This window comes from Melanerpes formicivorus, unplaced genomic scaffold (genome assembly GCF_026170545.1).
Source record: "Melanerpes formicivorus ecotype bairdi unplaced genomic scaffold, bMelFor1.0.p_v2 SCAF_90, whole genome shotgun sequence".
In the NCBI taxonomy this organism is placed as follows: Eukaryota; Metazoa; Chordata; class Aves; order Piciformes; family Picidae; genus Melanerpes; species Melanerpes formicivorus.
This window is the reverse complement of record NW_027142442.1, coordinates 1,054,068-1,074,623: the sequence shown is the minus strand read 5'-3', so window position 1 is coordinate 1,074,623 and position 20,556 is coordinate 1,054,068. Positions and strand designations below refer to the sequence as shown.

The 20,556-nt window shown below is 43.1% G+C and overlaps 1 protein-coding gene and 1 long non-coding RNA gene across 8 annotated transcripts in view; one reads left to right on the top strand and one right to left on the bottom strand.

The window, feature by feature from the left end:
- Window positions 1–15,451, bottom strand: part of MIA2 (MIA SH3 domain ER export factor 2) — a 44,531-nt gene extending 29,080 nt beyond the window's left edge. The window contains exons 1-9 of one of the 5 annotated variants that reach the window (XM_068165589.1): window positions 15,196–15,451; window positions 13,596–13,729; window positions 12,228–12,314; window positions 10,757–11,885; window positions 7,502–7,696; window positions 7,275–7,375; window positions 2,655–2,786; window positions 608–629; window positions 408–496 (exon numbers count right to left, since the gene is read on the bottom strand). In XM_068165589.1, coding sequence (XP_068021690.1) covers window positions 408–496; window positions 608–629; window positions 2,655–2,786; window positions 7,275–7,375; window positions 7,502–7,696; window positions 10,757–11,885; window positions 12,228–12,314; window positions 13,596–13,729; window positions 15,196–15,310 — 2,004 coding nt within the window. In that variant the 5' untranslated portion in view covers window positions 15,311–15,451. Of the gene's footprint in view, window positions 1–407; window positions 497–607; window positions 630–2,654; window positions 2,787–3,698; window positions 3,826–4,406; window positions 4,570–7,274; window positions 7,376–7,501; window positions 7,697–10,756; window positions 11,886–12,227; window positions 12,315–13,422; window positions 13,442–13,595; window positions 13,730–15,195 lie in introns of those variants that run through there. The other 4 variants (XM_068165591.1, XM_068165592.1, XM_068165594.1 and 1 more) reach the window with 4 other exon arrangements.
- LOC137455064 (uncharacterized) lies at window positions 3,945–19,851 on the top strand. Of its 3 annotated transcripts, none has more exons than XR_010990746.1 (4): window positions 3,945–4,166; window positions 14,277–14,371; window positions 16,519–16,615; window positions 19,666–19,851. It is a non-coding gene; the product is annotated as an uncharacterized lncRNA (long non-coding RNA). The 3 variants fall into 3 exon arrangements; XR_010990747.1 differs by lacking the exon at window positions 3,945–4,166 and adding an exon at window positions 13,723–14,070; XR_010990745.1 differs by lacking the exon at window positions 14,277–14,371.
- Window positions 19,852–20,556: the final 705 nt, after the last annotated feature.

Genomic DNA, 20,556 nt, shown 5'->3' with positions numbered 1-20,556 from the left:
TTTGGGTGCGGCCATCAAGCCAGTTCCTTATCCATCTAGTGGTCCACCCATCAAACCCATGTGTCACCAGTTTGGAGCATGCAAAGAATTGTTTAAGTCATAGTATTAATTTATGAAGCCCTGGTCTGGAACACAGCCACAACAAAAACATTCAAAAATGCACCTTGCTGGGAATCAGAAAAGCCTTAGCCCTACCGCACTACCCCTGTGGCATATAACAAAGACACTTTCAAATAGTTTCCCAGTGCAATACATTGTATTATGAGAGGCAGAACTTGCCAGCTAGCACCTTAACTGCACTTAAAGCCACTGGTAGGGGAAAAAAAAAGGCAGTTTCACATAAGTGTAATACTTTAAATACTTGATAAATGGAGCCACACCTGAAAGCAACACATAAGGAGCATTACCTCTTTTTTGCAAAGGCTGAGTTTTTGAAGGATTTTGCATTTGTCTTCAACTAGTTCAGCAATTTTTTTTGCAAGCTGTTTTTCCCTTCCTGAAGGAAGACAGACAGTTATGTGTTGTAAGACCCAAATAATGGAGGGGGGAAATAAAGGAAGAAAAAGGAAGTCACACTTCAAAGAGACAGTATGAAAAATAAGCTTACCTACATAAAGCCGACTTCTAACCTGGAACAAAAAGAATAAACACTGAAAATCTCTCCTCAATCACTCTTTCATAGCATCTGAAAACTAAACAGTGGTTCCATGACCAATTTAACCATGGAACTTAAAAAAAGGAATATAAATACAGGCTGCTGTTAAAATTAAGCAATTGCATCCTCTGCTTCTACCCCCTTTATGCATGTGTGTTTAGCCTGTCCTCTTTCCCACTCTAATTAAACAAAGAGCAGATAGGAAGTTAGTTTTCACCTGGATCACTTTTATAACACACTTCTGAACAGTAATCACATAACCAGGACTGCCAACACAAAGTGGTAGTCAATGTGCACAGCCAGAAGAGTAAGGAAAGGGGAAGCTCATCATGACAGCCCAGAATTAATTTCCTGTGAGGGGAAAAAGCCCCATGTTATAATGTGTAACAGAACTGTAATGGGGGTACTACTTGCTGGGCATTCTGCCCAGATGCAGCTCAGTGTGAGTGCTAATCAGCAGATGCCATATGGGCTAGAGTGCCCTAGAACCAAAATCTAACAAACTGTGGGACAAAAATTGTCACAAATGGCCTGGAGATGCAGAACTTGGCTGAACTTCAAGGACTTTTAAAACACACACTGCTCCTCTCAAGGCTGAGCACAGATTATGTGCCTAACATAATCATTGGAAGTGTTTAGGAGGAGACTTGATGGGGTGCTTGGTGCCATGGGTTAGTTGTTTAGGTGGGTTGGATTGGTTGATGGGTTGGACGTGATGATCTTGAAGGTCTCTTCCAACCTGGTTTATTCTGTTCTGTTTTCCTCTTTTTCCCTCCACATTTAAAGCCATGGGATGGCCAAGGAGTCCAAGTAATAAAGAAAAAGGAGGAAAAAAAAGTCATAACCACACCTTATCCTATCACCCCAAAAAAACCCAAACCCCGTTACTTTTGAGTACGTAAACCGTTAATTCTTCAAAGAGCAGTCAGTGAGTTCCATGATGACTGAAAAAGCTATCAAGAACCTCTGTAATATCTCATGCTTAGTGACATGTGCAGGTGGAAAACAGTATTAGAGTTGCTGCTTGACTGATTTCAGCTGCAACACCTCATTTGTACCACCTACAGGGACGCTGCCAGAAACCAGAAGGAATTACCCAAACTGCAACACGCATTTATACAAACACAGATCCCTTTCCAGACTGAATCGCTGCTGCAGAATAAAATGGCATTTTGCCAGATCCAAGTTGATGTTAGAATCCTGAAAATGCTTGCTTATGAAAAACTAAATCACCATGCAACCACTCTTCAACTATGAGCATCACCACAGCCAGGGCCAGAATCACTTTCTATGCAAAAACAGGGGAGAAATTTGAGGTACTGAACCATGGCCACTGACCCTACTTCACTAGCAGAGAGTATGGCAGGCAGCTGTTACTACTCAGATTCTTACTTGCCATCAAAGACAACCCCCACCTCAAAAACATAATCTGATTTGTGCATTAAAAGGTTTCAGTATTGCATTTCCCAAAGTCATCAGCTTACTGCTCAGGAACAGCACACAGCAAAATTGGTTCAGTGTTCCAATAAACAGAATCAAGGTCCCTCTCTAAAGAGTTTTAAAAGGCCTTCAGGATTCCATCCACATTACTTTTGCCTACTATTACCTTTAAAGACCTGAGCTGATCTAGCTAGAGCCAGGGTAGTCACAGACATATCAATACATACTGCAATAAATACCCTGTGGAAAACTTCTATATCCCTCAAAAGCAATTTAAGGATCCACTCTGAAAGGCTGGTGTAGAAACAAAGAGTTCCACTGCATTTCCTTTAATGATAACATTCATTCAGTACACATCCAAGCATTTAAGGTCTTGAAAAAAACAACAGGCTTAATTCCCAATTTCTCTTTCAGTGGGATTTTAAATTCAGTCACAGCAGCTTGAAAACTCTGAAGCATTCCATATCTTGAACAGGGTTACAATTTAAACTCAAACCATTAATGCACTCTACTGTAATGTACTTTGCACACTGTACTGTACTGTAATTTGCACACTTACTGATTGATAACTTCGATACAGGAACAGGAGAACTGCAAAGGCTCCAACAACGCCAGCACAAATCACTATTTCCCAAGGGAAACCATACAAATCAGGACCAGGTCTCATATCTTCAGGCAATGAAGCCATAGCCTGAAAAATAAAGTGAAAGGCTTCAACTCAAGGAAGAGCAATAGTTTCAACAGAAACATATTAGACATTTGACTTAGTTTCCATCTAAGGCTTGCACAGAGGTTTTTCAAAACTCTGAAAAAATGGTTAAACAGAAGCTTTTGGGGTTTGAAATTCCATATTTACCACGAAAAAACCAACAAACAAGATTTACAAGAAGATGTGATGATGGCTAGATAAAGCTCTTGAAGACTTTTCCTTCTGAACCTACTGGTTATGGCAAATCGTCCCTTGCGCTGCATACACGTTTCACTCTTGAAAGTGCCAACACTAATCCTGATTTATCGATAGAAGATTTGTTCGGTAGAAGAACCTGCAGAACCAACTTCCTGCTGAAATAACATACTTAACGCAGTCAGTGGTTTAACACGCTTTAAAAGCTTAAACACACTCCCGTTTGTAAACGGCTGTCATTATTTTCTCGAAGATATAACCTGCTCGCATTGACTACGTGTGAACTCCTGTTTAAGAACTCGTTACTTTGCAGGGGAGTCTTCATTTCGATTTCTTGTAGCAGAACGGCCAGACTACCCCCAGCTCAAACCAAGAGGGGTGTGTGAGCGTGGAATCGGGGAGCGTTCGTCACACCGGTTCGGGATTTTGAGACCGCTGTTATTCCCGAGGAAACGGCCACCTACAACAGGACCCCCACGGCCCGGCGCCTCGCCGGTCCCGGACGCGCAGCTCTCAGTAGGCAGGCGGGCCCCGACGCACGCCGACAAGGAACGGCCCAGCACGGTACCGCAGCTGTGCGCGCCGGTGCGGGAGCCGTTTCTCTGACCCGAGCCTCTCGCAACCCCCAGCAGCGCCGTTTCCCTTCACGCCAAAGCGCCGCTACACCAGACCCCGGCCGGAGGCGGGTCCCGCACTCACCGTCCGCGCCCCTTCCAAGGCTAACCCGCAGTAGTGCTGCGCGCTTTCCCGCAGGCCCAGCCACAAACTGGCAGCGGCGGCGTCCGAAGCATCTCCGCGGCCGCCGGCAGCCATCTTACCGCGGGCGGCAGCGCACGGGCCCACCACGCGCGGCCCCTTCCGGCCAGCCGCTTGACAACCGGCCTGTACCATTGCGCGGCGGGGCGAAGGGGAATGAACCACTACCGTCGCGGGAAGGGGGGGGAAGCAACGGGGGACATAGGTGGGAGCAGCCGTTGGCACCCGACGGGGGTGAGACTCCTGCGACCCGAATGGGGGAGCTACACCACGGCCGGGGCGGGGGAGATACAACTGCTGGGCAATGTGAGAGGGCGGCAGCGGGCCCTGGGCCTCACCGCCCTGCCTCGGCCCAGATCGGCAGTGCCTCACAGACGCGGCTGACAGTTCCAGAGCTGGAGCGTCCAAGGGGTAGGTGTGCCTCATGGGTGCCGTCTCCCCTCCCTCCCCGCACAGCCGTTCGGCGCCGGGGATAGGGATCTAGGGAGCCGCTGGTGTTCAGGACCCCTCCCGGCAGACCCTCCTTTGGCTTACGCTCGCAGGCCACCTTCCCTCTGCCTATGCCGTGCCCCCGTCCTCCGGTACAGACGTGGCCCTTTGGCCACGAACCTACTCCTGTTCCTTCCTGAAGTTATGCGCAGGGAAACTCACCTGCCCTGTGCTGTCGCTCGCCTCCATCTGTGCCCGCGCAGCAGCAGCTCTTTACAAAAATAACACTCTGGGCAGGATTCCCGGGCAAAGGTCTGGCTCCAGCCGGGCAGACATGGCACCTGGCCGCTCGCCTTCCCCGGCGGGGAGCTGGAGCTGACATTGGCCCGGCCGGGCGGGGCGGGGCAGGGGGTGTAACAGGTGGATCAGCGACCGCCGGCGGCCGCTCACCTGCGCAAGCGAGGCCCTGGCGGTACAGCGCGCACCGACCCGCCCCGAGCCGCGTTAGGCTCGGCAGTCGCGCAGCGTCGTTTAAACCAGATTGCTTCGGCTAAGTTTTCTTTGTTAAAAATGACCCTGCCGGGGCTGCAGGCACACAGAGTCACAGAATACATCTGGTTGGAAAAGACCTCCAAGATCATCCAGTCCAGCCTTCAACTCAGCACTGAAGGGTCAACACTAAACCATGTCCCTAACCACATGGTGCTTGAGCTCCTCCAGGAACGGTGGCTCCACCACTGCCCTGGCAGACCTTTGCAATGTTTGAGAACCCTTTCAGTGAAGAAATGTTGCCTAACATCCAGCCTAAACCACCCTTAGTGCAGTGTAGCCGTTTTCTCTAGTCCTGTCACTTGACAGAAGAGGCTGCCCCTCCTCGCTCCAGCCCCCCTTCAAGTAAGTTGTAGAGAGCAATGAGGTCTCCCCTCAGCCTCCTCCAGACTGAGCAACCCCATCTCCCTCAGACCATAGCCCATGTGCTTCAGTCTCTGCACAAGTCTCAGTACCCTTCTCTGGACATACTCCAGAGTCTCAATGTCTTTCCTATAGTGAGGGGCCCAGAACTGCACAAAATAGTCAAGGTGTGGCCTCACTGGTACAGAGTACAGGGGGATGACCTCCTGTACCTGCTGGCCTTGCTGAGCTTCACACAGTTAGCCTTGGTCCATCGGTCTAACGTGTCCAGATCTCGCTGTAAAACTTCCCTACCCTCTAGCAGATCGACACAGCCACCCAGCTTGGTGTTATCTTCAAAACTTACTGAGGGTGCACTCAATTCCCTCATCTAGATAATTAATAAAGACATTAAAGAGGACAGGCCCCAGGACTGAGCCCTGGGGGACATCACTAGTGACTGGGCACCAATGAGATTTAACTCCATTTGCCACCACTTTTGGGGCCCGACCAGCCAGACATTTTTTTTATCCAGTGCAGAGTGCATTTATCTAAGCCTTGTGCCATGAGTTTCTGAAGGAGAATGTAAAGGAAAGTACAAGAAATGGTAGCTGCAATGCCACACAGCAGCAGATTTCTTTTCCATCTCTGTTGGTAGTTAAAGTAAGTCTTACTCTTGGAGTTATGTGCCCTGCTTAACATGAGTAACTAACTTGCTTAGCTAGATTGCTTTAGCTTTAGGCCACAAGCTGTAACCGGGAGATTGGTGAACTCAGTCTGAACTCTTTCTCAGTCACAAGAAGAATGGCCAGGAGTAGTTATGCATATATATGTATGTATATATACCCTGATATATTGTAGCTAGGCTAACATAAGCAGATTGTATAAGTAATATTAATGAAGATTGTATGTTTTGCAATATGAGTTAAGAGTGACCCTTAACAATCAAAGGAAGAGGAACTACAATTCAGGGAAATGATGAAAGAGACTATTCACCCTGGAATCAGCAAAATAAGAATGAAATCTGAGTGCAGATGGAACAAAAGATTACAAAACCGTGTAAGTCAAGTCACCTACACCGAAACTCCAGCCGCTCAAGAGGACAAGCAACCATTAAACACTTTGAAACACAAGACAGACACTTGTGTGAACAGGTGCACAAACAGCTTATGTATGAGATTGTGAGTCACAGGGAAATAGGGGATCCCTGTTTGGAAGGACCCAGCTCGAGCTGACCCTGCTGATACAACATTCTGTTACTTTTTTTATGAGATTCAGTGCCCGAGAGTCTGCTTCAGGAAACCAAGGGTTCAAGTTGGAAGTATTCTGAGTATTTCACTTGTTCTAACCCAAACTAAACTTTTTTTTGTTTTGTTTTGGTTTTGGGTTTGGTGGGTTGTTTTTTTCCCCAGTCATGGAAATTAGAGGGAATCTGAGTTTCATTTTGACCACTGAGATGTTTCATAGTTGGTCCGTAAAAAAACCCAACCAAACACACTAATTTCATTAGGTTCTGCAATGCAAAGAGCAGCAGCAGATGAACAGCAGCTAATGACAGTTATTTTGTTCCATCTCTGTCCCACCCCCAGCACCAAGGGGAGTGCAGAAGGTTTATTTAAAAGGATCCCTCCCCACCCAGGAGCCTCATTGCAGAACATAACCAATAACTGGTTTAATTTTGTACTAGTGTCAGCAATATTGAGGTGCTGGAGCTTGTCCAGAGAAGGGCAGTGAGGTTCAATGAGGCCTGGAGCACATGGCCTGTCAGGAGCATCTGAGGGAGCTGGCATTGTTCAGGCTGGAGAAGAGGAGGCTGAGAGGAGACCTCATTGCTCTCTACAATTACCTGGAGGGAGGTTGGAGAGAGAAAGGAGCAGCCACTTCTCCTTGATAGCAAGCTACAGGAGCAGAGGAAATGGTTACAAGCTGCACTAGGGGAGGTTTAGGCTGGATATTAGGAAATAGTTCCATACTGGAAGGGTTCTCAAACATTGGAATGATCTGCCCAGGGCAGTGGTGGAGTCACCATCCCTGGAGGTGTTTGAGCAGCCTGTGGACCTGGTGCTTAGGGACATGGTTTAGTGTTGACCCTTCAGTGCTGGGTCAAAGGTTGGACTGGATGATCTTGGAAGTCTCTTCCAACCAGATGTATTCTGTGATTCTGTAATATATCACATACAAAAAAAAACCCCAACTTACCTCTTTGATGATACTCAACACTGCTGAAAACACAGATTTAATCAATTCCCCGATCTCAGATGCATTCAAGCACAGAAGGATCTGATATATCCATCCTCCTTCTGGTTTGTTCATAAGGGAAAAAAGAAAAGGTTTTATGTTACAATTATCAACTTAATACAATTCCAACTAATTCTTTTTAGGATTGCAAATTTGTTTTCCTCAAAATTAAGAAACTTAACACTTACCATTATTAGGCACATAGGTCTGGATGGCATCTGAGACAGGCTGTGTATCATCCAGTGGAGAGTCAGCTACTGAGCTGTCCATTTTTTCTTCAGAATTTACTGATTCTTGGTCACTGTCATATTCATTGTCTACAGCTGCATCCATTTCATGTTCTTTGTCTGATGTTTCTTCTAGCAGCTTCCTTCTGCCTACCCCTGCAAATAATTGTGAAGGGAAATCATGCTTACTTTCAGAGGGTTTAACTTGTGCTCACACACACACACACACACACACACACACACACACACATACTTTTGAAAGATGTTAACCTCTAGAGAGGTTTTGATTTTGTTTAATTTATTTTCCAAACACTAGGATGGTAGATCAGAGGAAAAATACACTACAGGTTTATGATTTAAGAAATAATTGGTTCAAATAATGGTCTCAGAACAGAGTTTGGAGGATAAAGGTTTGAGCAAAACTAGTGATATAGTATAGTAATGTAAATTAATGTTCAGGGGGGTAAAAATGCTTGGTTTTGATAGCCTATCTAGTTAGCCTATCTTCTGATAGTTAGCCTATCTAATTGCTGTTCAGGATTAGTAGGACTCTTTCTTATATTCAAATACAAGTAGGAAAAGTTTTACAAAAAGAACAATTAAATGTGCCATGTAGGATGGAGGATTTGCAACTTCCCCCCACAAGGTAACAAACTCCCCTGTAGAATACAAGATACCACAGGCATGCTCATACAGAAGTATGACTAAGAGCACCTAGCTGCCTCAGTTTCAGTAACTTAAATTCCCTGAAGCCAATAAAAATACTGCTTTCAAAAAAATCCCATGCCTTGCTTGCCCTTGTAGAAACAAAAATGCAATTTAATTCTGTGCTTCAAGCCAGTACTGATCAAAGGCACCCATCACAAATAGTCCAACAATCAAAGCTCAGAGTAACTGACTCTTAAACCGTTGCTATTGTATTAACTGAGTCTGCGTTAAGAGATCCTCAAAATACCATAAATCATTAGTTAAATACTATGAGTAAGGTTTGTTACCTCTTGATTGTAAACCACCAGAAGCAGACAGTGTTGCCTCTGTTACATTTTTTTCCTCCAAGCATATTTTGTTCTTCACAGTATCACAGTATCGCCAAGGTTGGAAGAGACCTCAAGGATCATCGAGTCCAACCTGTCACCACAGACCTCATGACTAGACCATGGCACCAAGTGCCACGTCCAATCCCCTCTTGAACACCTCCAGGGATGGCGACTCCACCACCTCCCTGGGCAGCCCATTCCAATGACGAACGACTCGCTCAGTGAAGAACTTTCTCCTCACCTCGAGCCTAAACTTCCCCTGGCACAGCTTGAGACTGTGTCCCCTTGTTCTGGTGCTGGTTGCCTGGGAGAAGAGACCAACCCCTTCCTGGCTACAACCACCCTTCAGGTAGTTGTAGAGAGCAATGAGGTCACCCCTGAGTCTCCTCTTCTCCAGGCTAAACAATCCCAGCTCCCTCAGCCTCTCCTCATAGGGCTTGTGCTCGAGGCCTCTCACCAGCCTTGTTGCCCAGGACTGGACACAGTATCTATATTAAGACTGTCCCCTGACTCATGCTGAAACCAGGAGCTCATGTTGGGGACATAGAATTGGTTTGGTTGCAGAAAACATAAGTTTTCTTGTGTTGTTTGTGCTTCACCTTTCTGATGATGTTGCATAATCATAGGAATTTGTTCAGTTTGTAGCTTTTCTCCTGACAAGGTATCAGTAAGAGCAGCAAGTGTTGTCCTGCCTTTGACTAATCTGGCAGATTTTGTTAGATTATTCTTTTCTCCATTGCTGTGTTTTGCACTGTTAGCTGAAGAGAAGGATGATTCTCTTTGGAGATACCTGCATTACTGTTATCTGATTTATATTTAACCTTCTGATTTGGGGCTCCTTCAGTTTCTTTTCCCCGTATTATTTTATTAAGACTTATACTGAGATCCTTTTTCATCATAGAAACTTAGTTCTTCTCTTCTCAGCTAGCAGGTTTTACCTTCCATCCTGAAACTCAATATGTCTTCCAAGTGGTCAGTTTCTTTGGAAGTTTCAATGCCTGTTAAACTGAAGCTGAGAGGTGAGGAATGAGGAGATAAAGGTTGGCCTGGAGTCAGTTTTGGGGACTCCACAGATATCTCATCCTGTTCATTATTAAAGATACCCTGACTGAAATCTTTAATGTTGTTTTCATAAAACCCCACTGGGTCATTTTTACCCTCTGGATTGTGAATTGTCTGGGTTACATCATCATCCATTTTGAACTGGCTTTTTGATGCTGAGTTTTGTTCTATATCACAGCATTTGACTGGTTTGCCTTTCTCAGGTGCTTCCAGAGTAAGTTCACAGTCACATGAGGTCTTGACATCCAGATGATTATCTGCAGTACCTGGTAGTTCCCCATAACTTGATAATTCATATTCTGAATTCACACATTCTTGAATACAAGTGTTTGGGTTATTTTGTGCTTTTTGCACTGTGTCAACTGTTTCCAGTTTTGATTTTCCCTGCAGACAAGTTCCAATTTTTGCTGTATGTTCAAAATGTAATTTTGAAGGTAAATGTAGAGAATCTGTGGAGACAGAGCCATTATAATAACCTTTCATATTGGTGCTTTCCTGACTTTCACTACTCTTAAAGACATGTTCTTCAGTACTGGAATAACTAAACAAAGGTACAGACTGTCTTTGAGATGCTTCTGGCTGTACTAGCATTTCAGCCCATAAAATTTGTGAAGCATCACGATTGCTAAGTAATTTGACAAGATCTAGTGCTTTTTCATTACTGTGTTCCTTATTGTGCACAGCTAGTGAGGAAAACAAATTGCTTTCTTGGATTGCACCCTCATCTTCCTCAGACAGCTCCTCACTAACTCTCTGATTCAGTTGTACTTTCATTTCTCTCATTATTTCCTTGTAATATTTCACCATAGTTTTCATTTTGAGGGGTTTCTTCAGTAAAACCCACACGAGCTTGCAAAGTCTGCACTTTCTCTTCTTTGGCTGTGGAACTCTGAAACTTCAGAGTGTCTGTCAAATGACTAAAAGAGAAGAAATGGCTCTGGTTTTCAGCTATACCCGGCTTTTCTTCTGTATTTTTGTGTGTCTGAGGGATCACAGTTCTGAGGTAGGCTAGGAAAAGAAGAAATCTGATCTGATACAATTGACTCATGTCCCTGTTGATTATCATGTGTGTCCATATTATAATTAATAAAGCTATTATAGAGATTTATGTACCAACCTGACTGTCCATGATTGCTTTCTGACTCCTGATTTCTCTTTTTAGCTTCAGTGTTTTTCAGCTGTTGGCCTTCTGATACCAAGTCTTGTTCTGAATGGGAAGGTTCAGTTGGCTTTTCACTGTCGCTTGTTAGCATATCAAAAGATGATTTTGTTCTATTTGATGTGCCTTTGGTGCCATTAAGAGTACCCACACTTGTTGGCACCTCCCCAGGATTTGGTATGTTACTGTTTGAAACTATTATTTCTTGGGCACAATTCTCTTCATCTTCTCCACCTGTCACTGCTTTAAGTCTCACCTCTGTTTCTTCACCCGCCTGTGATTCTTTCTGGTCTAAAGTCTGCACTACTTCATTCTCGTTTGCTTCATCTCCTGTTTCTCTGCTTTTCTGGTCTTCCATGGCAATTGGATCTTTCTCAGAATGACCAAAATTAAGAACATCACCTAAACCCAAACTGAACCAATTTGATTTGGATTCTTGGCTTTCACTCTCTTCTGTCAGTAATTCTGTGCCTGCTGTTTCTTGCCCGGGCACACCAGAAACGTCAAGGATTTGTTGATCATTTTTTTCTGATGTCAAATCCACATTCTCTTCACCAAAATACAGAAAGTCTGTCAGTCCACCTTGAAACCAAGCAGATGCTGAGGGTTCTTGTTTCTCCTTATCATCTGGCTCCTCGTTTTCAACAGTTACTACTATTTTTCTGCCTCTATATGTATTTTCTGCTAAGTACTCAGTACTGGCTTCTGATGGCTCTTCATCATGTTTACTTTCTGTGGTGAACCATCCTGTAATCCAACTGGATTGAGCTGGAATGGGTTCCACTGGGAGACTATTCTGCATTTGTGAGTCTTCAGTGTCATGTCTCCTGTTCTCATCTTCTCTGAGCAACTTTTTGCTTGCAGACTCCTCCTGAGTGTGAGATTCCTCGGACTCGTTTTCAGAAACTGATTCAACTCTTTCTTCCTTTTGCATGGAATCCTTTGTGTATTTTAAGACTTCATTTTCCTGCAGCTTTGATTCTGCATCAGGTGATGAATATTCACTTTCTTTGTTGTGATCATGTACCATGCTCTCTTCATTTTCAAAAGCATACTTATCTCCATGAAGGCAAAGGAAATCACTTTCCTGGAAGAACAGTATTAACTTTTAAAATGTTTCCATGTGTAATTTTCTACAGCACTGTGTAGTACAGAAGTCTGTCTGTCTTTCTTTCTGTGTAGTTCTGTGTGGGCATAACTTTACACAAAGGACTGTAAGTAAAGATATTATTCCTAACGGTGCTGTACAATTTCTGAGATACAAATTACTTTAGAGGACAATAAGCATGCAATTGGAACAATGATGGGGAAAAAAAGCATGTTTTGAATAATCTGAAATAAAAGCTGCATTGACACTCAAATTTCTGTCTAGATATTCAATTTCCAGTTGCTGTGAACTACACTGGAAAATCTGGTGGTGCTGGTTTACCTTAGCGAGCACTTCAACTTCTTCTGCAATAAAAACTTCCTCAATCTTCACAGCATCTTTGGGGAAATAGCCAAAATCCTTTCCTTTCTAGAAAATGCAGAAAAAGGAAAGAGAGTGGTTGAACTTCAGGGAGAAGTACGTTAGGTGCTTGCATATATGCTAGAAAAGTATGACTGAACAAGTAGTAAGATTACAGCAGTGCCCCTTACACCCTGCTTTTTGTTTGGTCAAAAGTTTGGTTTGCTTTTCCATTTTCCATTTCCAAAAGCAAGGAGAAGTATATTACTCCATACTATTATTTTCTGTGTTATGTTTATGAGCATGTGTTTGTTCAGAGCCAAACTGGCAGCATTAACACTGCTTCAGCCCAAGGCCTTGTTGCACGCACAGATGGGCTCAGGCAGCTCCCACCAAAATCAGATGCAAATTTTCTGTTGACTGAAGAGGGAGAAAAATTGTGCCTTAATAACTAAGGACCTATTAACCTACAAGAAAATTAGGGCTTGTAATCCAGGTCTGAAGCCAGCTGCAGCTGAAGAGAAATGGAAATGAAGATGGCAACACTACAGAAAATAAGTTGGTGGTGATGGCCAAAAGAATCAAGGGTCAGTCTGACCAAGAAATCGACCACTAGCTTTACACCAAACCATTGCACACAGCCTTTAATGGAGGGATGCATTTTGGAAAGCAAAGGGGGGTGAGTTACCTGCAAAGATACTCTAGGATTAAAAAAAAAATAAAGAAGGTCAGAATTTCACTGTTAAATTATAAATGTGATAGATTAGTTACTGGAAAAAAAAACCAACCCACAAATTTACCAATATCTTCTGGTTTTGAAGCAGTTTTACTAGCAGCTGGATCTAGCAGTGCATCTCTTTCTTTTCCACTGCAACATAACTGCATGGTTGTTCTTCATTGTCATCTGTTCTGAATCGTTAAGTATGTGTGGTAACTTCTCTGGGAACCTTACTTAAGCACTAAAGTGTGAAGTCATGTCCCAATACTGGGCATTAAGTAACTGTAAAACTTTCATACCCACAGACCTGTCAGAAGATGCCTGACCAGACCGACCTGATATTATTTTAAGGGAACCAGATGAAATCATTATAGTCAAACAATCAGATGAAGGAAATAGAAAACTTGGATTCTGATGTTGACTTTGAATGATCCTTGCCAAGATTTATTTGTTTATTACCTATATAAATGTAGTAGCCATGACCTATCTCCTCACCACTGTATCGATCTGTGACCGGTTAATGTTACAAAAGAGACGGCCGATCCCTAGAAGCAAACAGACTGCATTCGTTATGTTATTATCGTGCCATCTAAACTATTTATAGGGAAAGCCTTCCAGACTGAAATACTTACACTTCCTGTCCAAAAGTTTTCATTTATCCTTGAAAGTTTGGAGTATACTATTATCTCTTCCCCTGCTTTGAAGTTAAGATACCGGCAATCAGGCCCCACGTAGTCTGTGGTGGCTTGAACTCTGCTCATTGCCGCTGGAATAGATCAGAGAAAGAAAAAGACAAGTACAGCAGGCATGTTGGCTGAAGTCAAGCTGCTGAAGAACATAAAAATACATTTAAATGTTTGTCAGTGCATTGATACATGATCTGTTTTGATACTAATCCATTTATATAATCAAGTGGAAAGCAATTAATGGGGAAAAAAGCAGCCCTATCCTCTTTTCTTTCCTATTTATTACAGGTAGAAAAGCTCCTGTCCTGTGTGGGCATGGCCCAATCCTTGTTGAGCCAAGCTTGCAGTGCTGAAATGTGTGTGGAGAATTAGCAAGTTCAACTGCTAAAGCCAGATCTAAACAGCTAGAAGTATTTCTGAGGTATATTCATAATTGTGTAATGTAGAAAGCCTGCATTAAATCTAGTTGTTATTGCAGGGACTTTGTCCTCTCTTTTGAATACATTTATAATAAGAAGAAAATAGCCAAGTTTAAGCAAAATAAACCTTAAACACATTTTCAAAAACAAAGTTCCCAATTAATTTTAAATGACTTTAAATTATCTGTCTCCACCCTTATTCCCTTAGAGAAACCCCTAGTGATTTGCTCTGCTCAGTTTGGAATCCATCCCATGCACAGTTCCACAAAGACAGACATCTCTGAGCATCAAGAACCCACTGAAGTGAGTATGGCTCCACAGGAGAATAAAGATCCATCATCTGAGGAAATCAAAGCTTTCTTCCACCCCAGGACAAATTATCCACATTGGAAAAGCAAAAGTTAAGGCTGCCAAACCAATGGAAAGAGCTTAGAAATAGCTTCAACTACATCCAATTAGGACAGGTTTCAGGATGGTAATTGAGAGGCAACAAACAGGGCATTATTTACTGCTGCCCACTTGTCATGCAGTGACTCCGACACCTGCAGAGCTATTTTGCTCCCCAGGAATTCCGTAACCAGTCGCTGCTCTTACTTCACATAAAAGAAGAAAACCAGTAAGTAAAGAGGATATATTAACAGGTTTTTTTAATACCAAAACCACCCCAAACCAAACAGTTTACTTACAGCAGAAAAAAAATCAGAGTTTTGCAGAATGGGCTGTGAATTTGGTATGAACACAAGCCAGCCTGCCTGCTCTTTATAGCCTGCCTTTTTTTGCTGTTGTGTTTTTATTTTGTATTTTCTTTTGTAACTGTAAAGAAAGAGTTAAACCCCATACTTTAAAGCTGCTTTATACTGCCCATTTTGAGGAAACCTGAGAAACACTAACTGTTCAAAAATCTTTTTACTGAACTGTGATTTTTATCTACTTAAACAAGACAACACGTCAGTATTTGTCGCCTTTTCTTTCAAAAGTTTCAGTCCCTTGCCCATAAACTCAGTATATTGACAGCAAATGTTGCTTATGGCTACTCATTTTCAGTCTCATTGCTAATTTTGACATTCTGCTTCCTAACAGTTGCAACACCACAGACTCTTTCCAAAAACCACCCCTTTGTTACTTACCCTCGCATTCCCGATCGCCACACTTCTTCCATTCTGAAAGTACCTTTGTACTCTTCAGAGTTGTTACAAATGAAATTGCTAACAGCCAAGTTCTCTGATCCAAGATCCTAGACATTTCAGATTAAATGTAGAATGCAGTGAAACTCTCTGGACACCACATCAGTGTGGGGTTAGTGTGAATATTTTATGTTATTTTTCTTAACCTAATGAAGCATTGCAAATGAGATCCTGTTTTCCCTTCCCTCATCTGCTTAAGCAAAGGTACACTATGCTAACAATTTGCAAAGTCAGATGTCCTGATTATACACATATGTTTAATAATTAACTATGTTCTGATAGCTAAACTGTTGTTTTGAATACAAAGAAACTAGTTCTGGTCACATCAAAGTTTAGCTTCTATCAGAGAGATTCTTCAGAGCTGAGTTGGTGGAAGAACAAGAACAAGAGTTGTATGTGTTTTGTGGAGGATTTTTTAATGAATGCATTGTTAATATACATCTCCCATCTGATTTTAAGGTGAACTGTCAACTTTATGCTTCTATTGATTTGCATGATTGCTAATATTGCTGACAAAGTTTAGCTTTTTCATGTAATAAAACTGTATTTGGTGTGCACTGATATGCTTCTAGATTATTTAGAGGTGGTCACTGGAAACTCAGAGCAGAAAATTTCCCCACATAACTCTTTTGGAGTTTTCTCAGATGCTAGGTGGTAAGTCCAATCCTTTAGCATGGGGAATGCTTACTCACCTCCAAAGTCTTTTAAGATGCTTGGCAGTTTTCAGATTCTTCAGACAACTAGAAAATCCATGTGCTGTGTCTACATCATGTATCACAGAGCAACATACCAAAGCTAAGCTGGTGAAATGTTCTGCTTGTTAAGGAACTGTCTCTATTTCTTACCAACCTATTAGCTAATACAGAATTATAAGAAATCTTTTCTCAGATACAAGTTATGCTTTAAAGTAGTAATTATGCAGGACTGTTTGTGGACTGGTTGTATAGATATGAAGTTGTGCTACAAATGAAGTCTTGCAGAGGTTTGCATTAGAAATAAGCTGTGCTTCAAAGGCTTTGCACTGTCCTGCACTTCCTTAGTAACCTAAATATTATGTTTTAATTTACCTACAAAAGGAGCTTCATCTTTCTTTTCCCACCCTCCTGCATGAGGTAATCTCTTCTCTCTCCCTTCTTGATAGCACCTCAAGAGGTTGCATTCCTTCCCAACCTGATAATGTTTACAGTCATACATTTCCTAATTGGCCTGCCCCTCCTTCAGTCCTGACTCACAGAAATTGCTCTGCTTTCTTGTTCCTATGTGCAGCACTGTTCCCCCTGCCTCCTGCTCTACAATTGAAGCCTGCCAGACACTGGTGCTTAGTCTGATCTCCTAAGCCAGCAAACAGATCATCTACTGGAAGGTGAGATTTTGAGAGGGCACAAAGTGAGCCAGGGTCACGTTAACCAGCAATGCCCAGCAAACACAAAAAAATCAGTAGATGGCATGGTCTCCAGTTGCAATCTAACACTTTGGACCCTTCCTTTGCTCCGTGGTGTGGTAGTCAGACAGGCCTATCCTATGACCCAGCACACCAGTTGCCTCTCTTGCTAGTTAAGCCGCTGAAGGAAAGACACTATAGACCAGCCCCCTTGTCATGCTCCTGACTAGCTTTGAGGCTGGCCTATCTCCAGCATCAACATTGTCTCCTCTTCATTCCCCTGAATCATATGTGTTGCTTAAAGAGTTTGTGATCTGGGAACTTCCCCAGGGTCCTCTAGGTTTACCTGTAGGAGATGAAAGGGGAGAAACAGAATACCAGGTAGCTAAAACATGGCAAATGCAAAGAAACCTGGTGAACAGAAAGATAGGATGGGCTTTCTTATTTTCTCATTCCCAAATCTCTATAGATTAGTGAGGAGGCACATACAAGAAATTCATGCCATGGAGGATTTAGATGTACTGCAAAATAATAAGGGCAATAATTGTATTCCACCACGATTAACAGCTAATCAGAAGAGTCTGTTGTAATGTAGCACAAAAACCCCAGGGGGCCTAGAAAAGTTAGCAGTCCCTTCTTGAGATGGGTAACATGAACTGATTCACCTAAGAATGGGAAAGCCAGGTATTCTGACACCTGAAATTATGTTCTTTAGCAAGGTTGTGTGGGAGAAAAAAAACTAAGGAACCTACACCTTGGACTAGGTGGAATGGAATGAAGCTGGAGGTGGGGAGATTCAGGCTGGATGTGAGGAGGAGGTTCCTCACCATGAGAGTGGTGAAACCCTGGAATGGGTTGTCCAGGGAGGTGGTTGAGGCCCTGTCCCTGGAGGTCTTTAAGCCCAGGCTGGATGAGGCTCTGGCCAGCCTGATCCAGTGTGGGGTGTCCCTGCCCATGGCAGTGGGGTTGGAACTAGATGATCCTTGTGGTCCCTTCCAACTGACTGATACTATGATACTATTTGCACATCATTACTCTATTTATCAAAATAGCTCTGCAAATGGCTCTGACTTCAGCTTCATAATTCTCAAGTTTTTATATGGAGATAAAATGTTGTAGTTCATCTTAGCTACTCAGTTTAACCTGCACCTGCACTTCTCAAATTATTCTGGGCACTGCTCACTGTGCAGCTCAGTCTCAACCATCATTCTTCTAAGTCTGAAGCTGTTAAAAGGCTGATGAGTAGCTGATCTCTGATCCAAGCTGTTTGTTCCCCCAGCAACTTCAATAATAGATCATGTGTATATAAAATACTCTTCTCTCCTGGGTGTAAATGCTATACCTGCAGCTATTACACAAGCATAAATTCTAATCACCTTTGAACTAAAGTCAAGGATTCATGGAGTGTATAATAGCTAGCTTCTAAAGGACAAAGTTGAATATTTTATAGCAGATGGAGTGAAACTTAAGTCACTTTCTGTTCTGCAGAACTGAAACAACAAATGTGAGTAAATTACACATGCAAAGACAAACAACGCTAGGGGAAAAGATGTTTCCAACAGTTCTCATTTGGATGAAACTGGTAACCTTTTATTTGCAATGCAATCTTCATAGTATCATAGTATCAGTCAGGGTTGGAAGGGACCACAAGGATCATCTAGTTCCAACCCCCCTGCCATGGGCAGGGACACCCCACACTACATCAGGCTGGCCAGAGCCTCGTCCAGCCTGGTCTTAAACACCCCCAGGGACGGGGCCTCGACCACCTCCCTGGACAACCCATTCCAGGGCTTCACCACTCTCATGGTGAAGAACTTCCTCCTCACATCCAGCCTGAATCTCCCCACCTCCAGCTTTATTCCATTCCCCCTAGTCCTATCACTACCTGAGATCCTGAGAAGTCCTTCCCCAGCCTTTCTGTAGGCCCCCTTCAGATACTGGAAGGCCACAATAAGGTCACCTTGGAGCCTTCTCTTCTGCAGACTGAACAGCCCCAACTCCTTCAGTCTGTGCTCATAGGAGAGGTGCTCCAGCCCTCTGATCATCCTTGTGGCCCTTCTCTGGACATGCTCCAGCACCTCCACATCCCTCTTGTACTAGGGGCTCCAGAACTGGACACAGTACTCCAGGTGGGGTCTCACCAAGGCTGAGTAGAGGGGGAGGATCACCTCCCTCGACCTGCTGGCCACACTTCTCCTGATGCAGCCCAGGATCTGATTGGCTTTGCGGGCTGCAAGTGCACATTGAGAGCTCATTTGCTCTCCAGGTTTAAACCAATGTTTTAGACCAGGATAACCAAGAAAAATCCAGTTTTGCTTCCCTATCAGGAAAACAGTTACAAGGAGGGCAACTTACAGTGCAGCTCTAGAAAATCACAACTTGTGACTTAACATTACCTGGAATCTTGACAATGTGTTTCCAAGTTTCGACTGCCTAACACTTTGTCATAATACTGTCATCTAACAACTCCTTGAACAAGGGCTGTGGTAAAACACAGGCGTGCTCTAAAACTGAGATATGGAGGGAAGAAAAACCCAGACATTAAAAAAGTCAGAAAGAGCAAAATTACATCCTACAAAATACAGGTCTCTGTGTGTTACTCATGCACCACTGCCACAGCATTCAATCTCAGCATTAAATGTAGTCTCAGAGAAACATTTCTTTGAGCAGGGAAACTAGTTTTATAGATCTGGGACATATTAACTGGTTTGTCCTGTTGTACCACAGTAATTGCTGCAAAAATCAGCACCTGAACCCAAGTCTCAGAATTATAACTGGCACCTAACCCCAGGACTGTTACTTTTCTGATGAAGGATGTTCTAGAAATCCATTTGCAGGTTTACTGGGTTTGGAAATTAATTTTGCTGGAGGGGTGTGTTTAGTTCTGCAGGAAAATGATGTTTGGGTTTCCTCTGAATACATACAGTGAAGCTGTTCTAAGCACAAAAGACATCACCTTGAGGAACAGGAATTTGAAGCTACGTTTGAGCTTATAATTTATGAACAATCTGCATAAAATCTACTCTTGACAGGGACTCCATGTGGAGCATCATGGGGAAAACACAATCTTGGAGCCTTAATGTTTATCTGTGCACTGAAGAAAAAGACAAGTAAATGGTATAAAAGCTCAAGGAAAAAAAACCCAGCAACTGCCTTCTGAAGTTATACTTAAAAGCCAGAAGGGACCATCTGGTGGAGCACTCCACAGGACAGGTACACATGGTATGTTGCCCACTCACATCTCTACTTCATTCTTAGTTTTTATCCTTTTTTCTATCATTCCTTTTTCTGCATCACTTGAGTAAAAAGAGAAGACATTTTTCCTTTGATCCTCTATTCACTGCTGCATGGAAGGGAAATAAGAAAATGTTTTAATCCTTTCCTACCCCTATGCTGTCTGTGCTTAATTCTCAGAGAGCCCAAACTGCTGGATCAATTTCAGTCCTGAAATTGTTAAGCTATTTGTAACAGCAGACTGGGAATAGGAAGGAAACTGCACCTATGGTCTTAGCCTTGTCTGCAGCTCTGGAATTGTTTCAGGGTAAGACAATCTTAAAGGCAAATGTAACAACTAGAAGTATTACTGCTTTATAAAGACACAGGTCTTTATATAATATTGGGATAGGTCTACTACTGTCACATACTTATTTCTGTGGTGGAATATTGGGTGGAGCACAGCTGTTGCACTGAGCCACTTAGATTTAGCAAGGCTAACCAATGGCACAGGTTAAAACCATGGCAATTTCTTCTACTATTGAACTACCAAATACATCACTAACTTTGTACTCTGCCACAAAGCTCCTGTTGGTTTCACCTTACCAAAAATACATTGCTGCCTGTAATCCAACCTGAAACACCACAATGAATCCAGTCCCTAGTTCAGTTACCAGGGCCTGACACACTGTTTTTAGGAATCCTGTTAA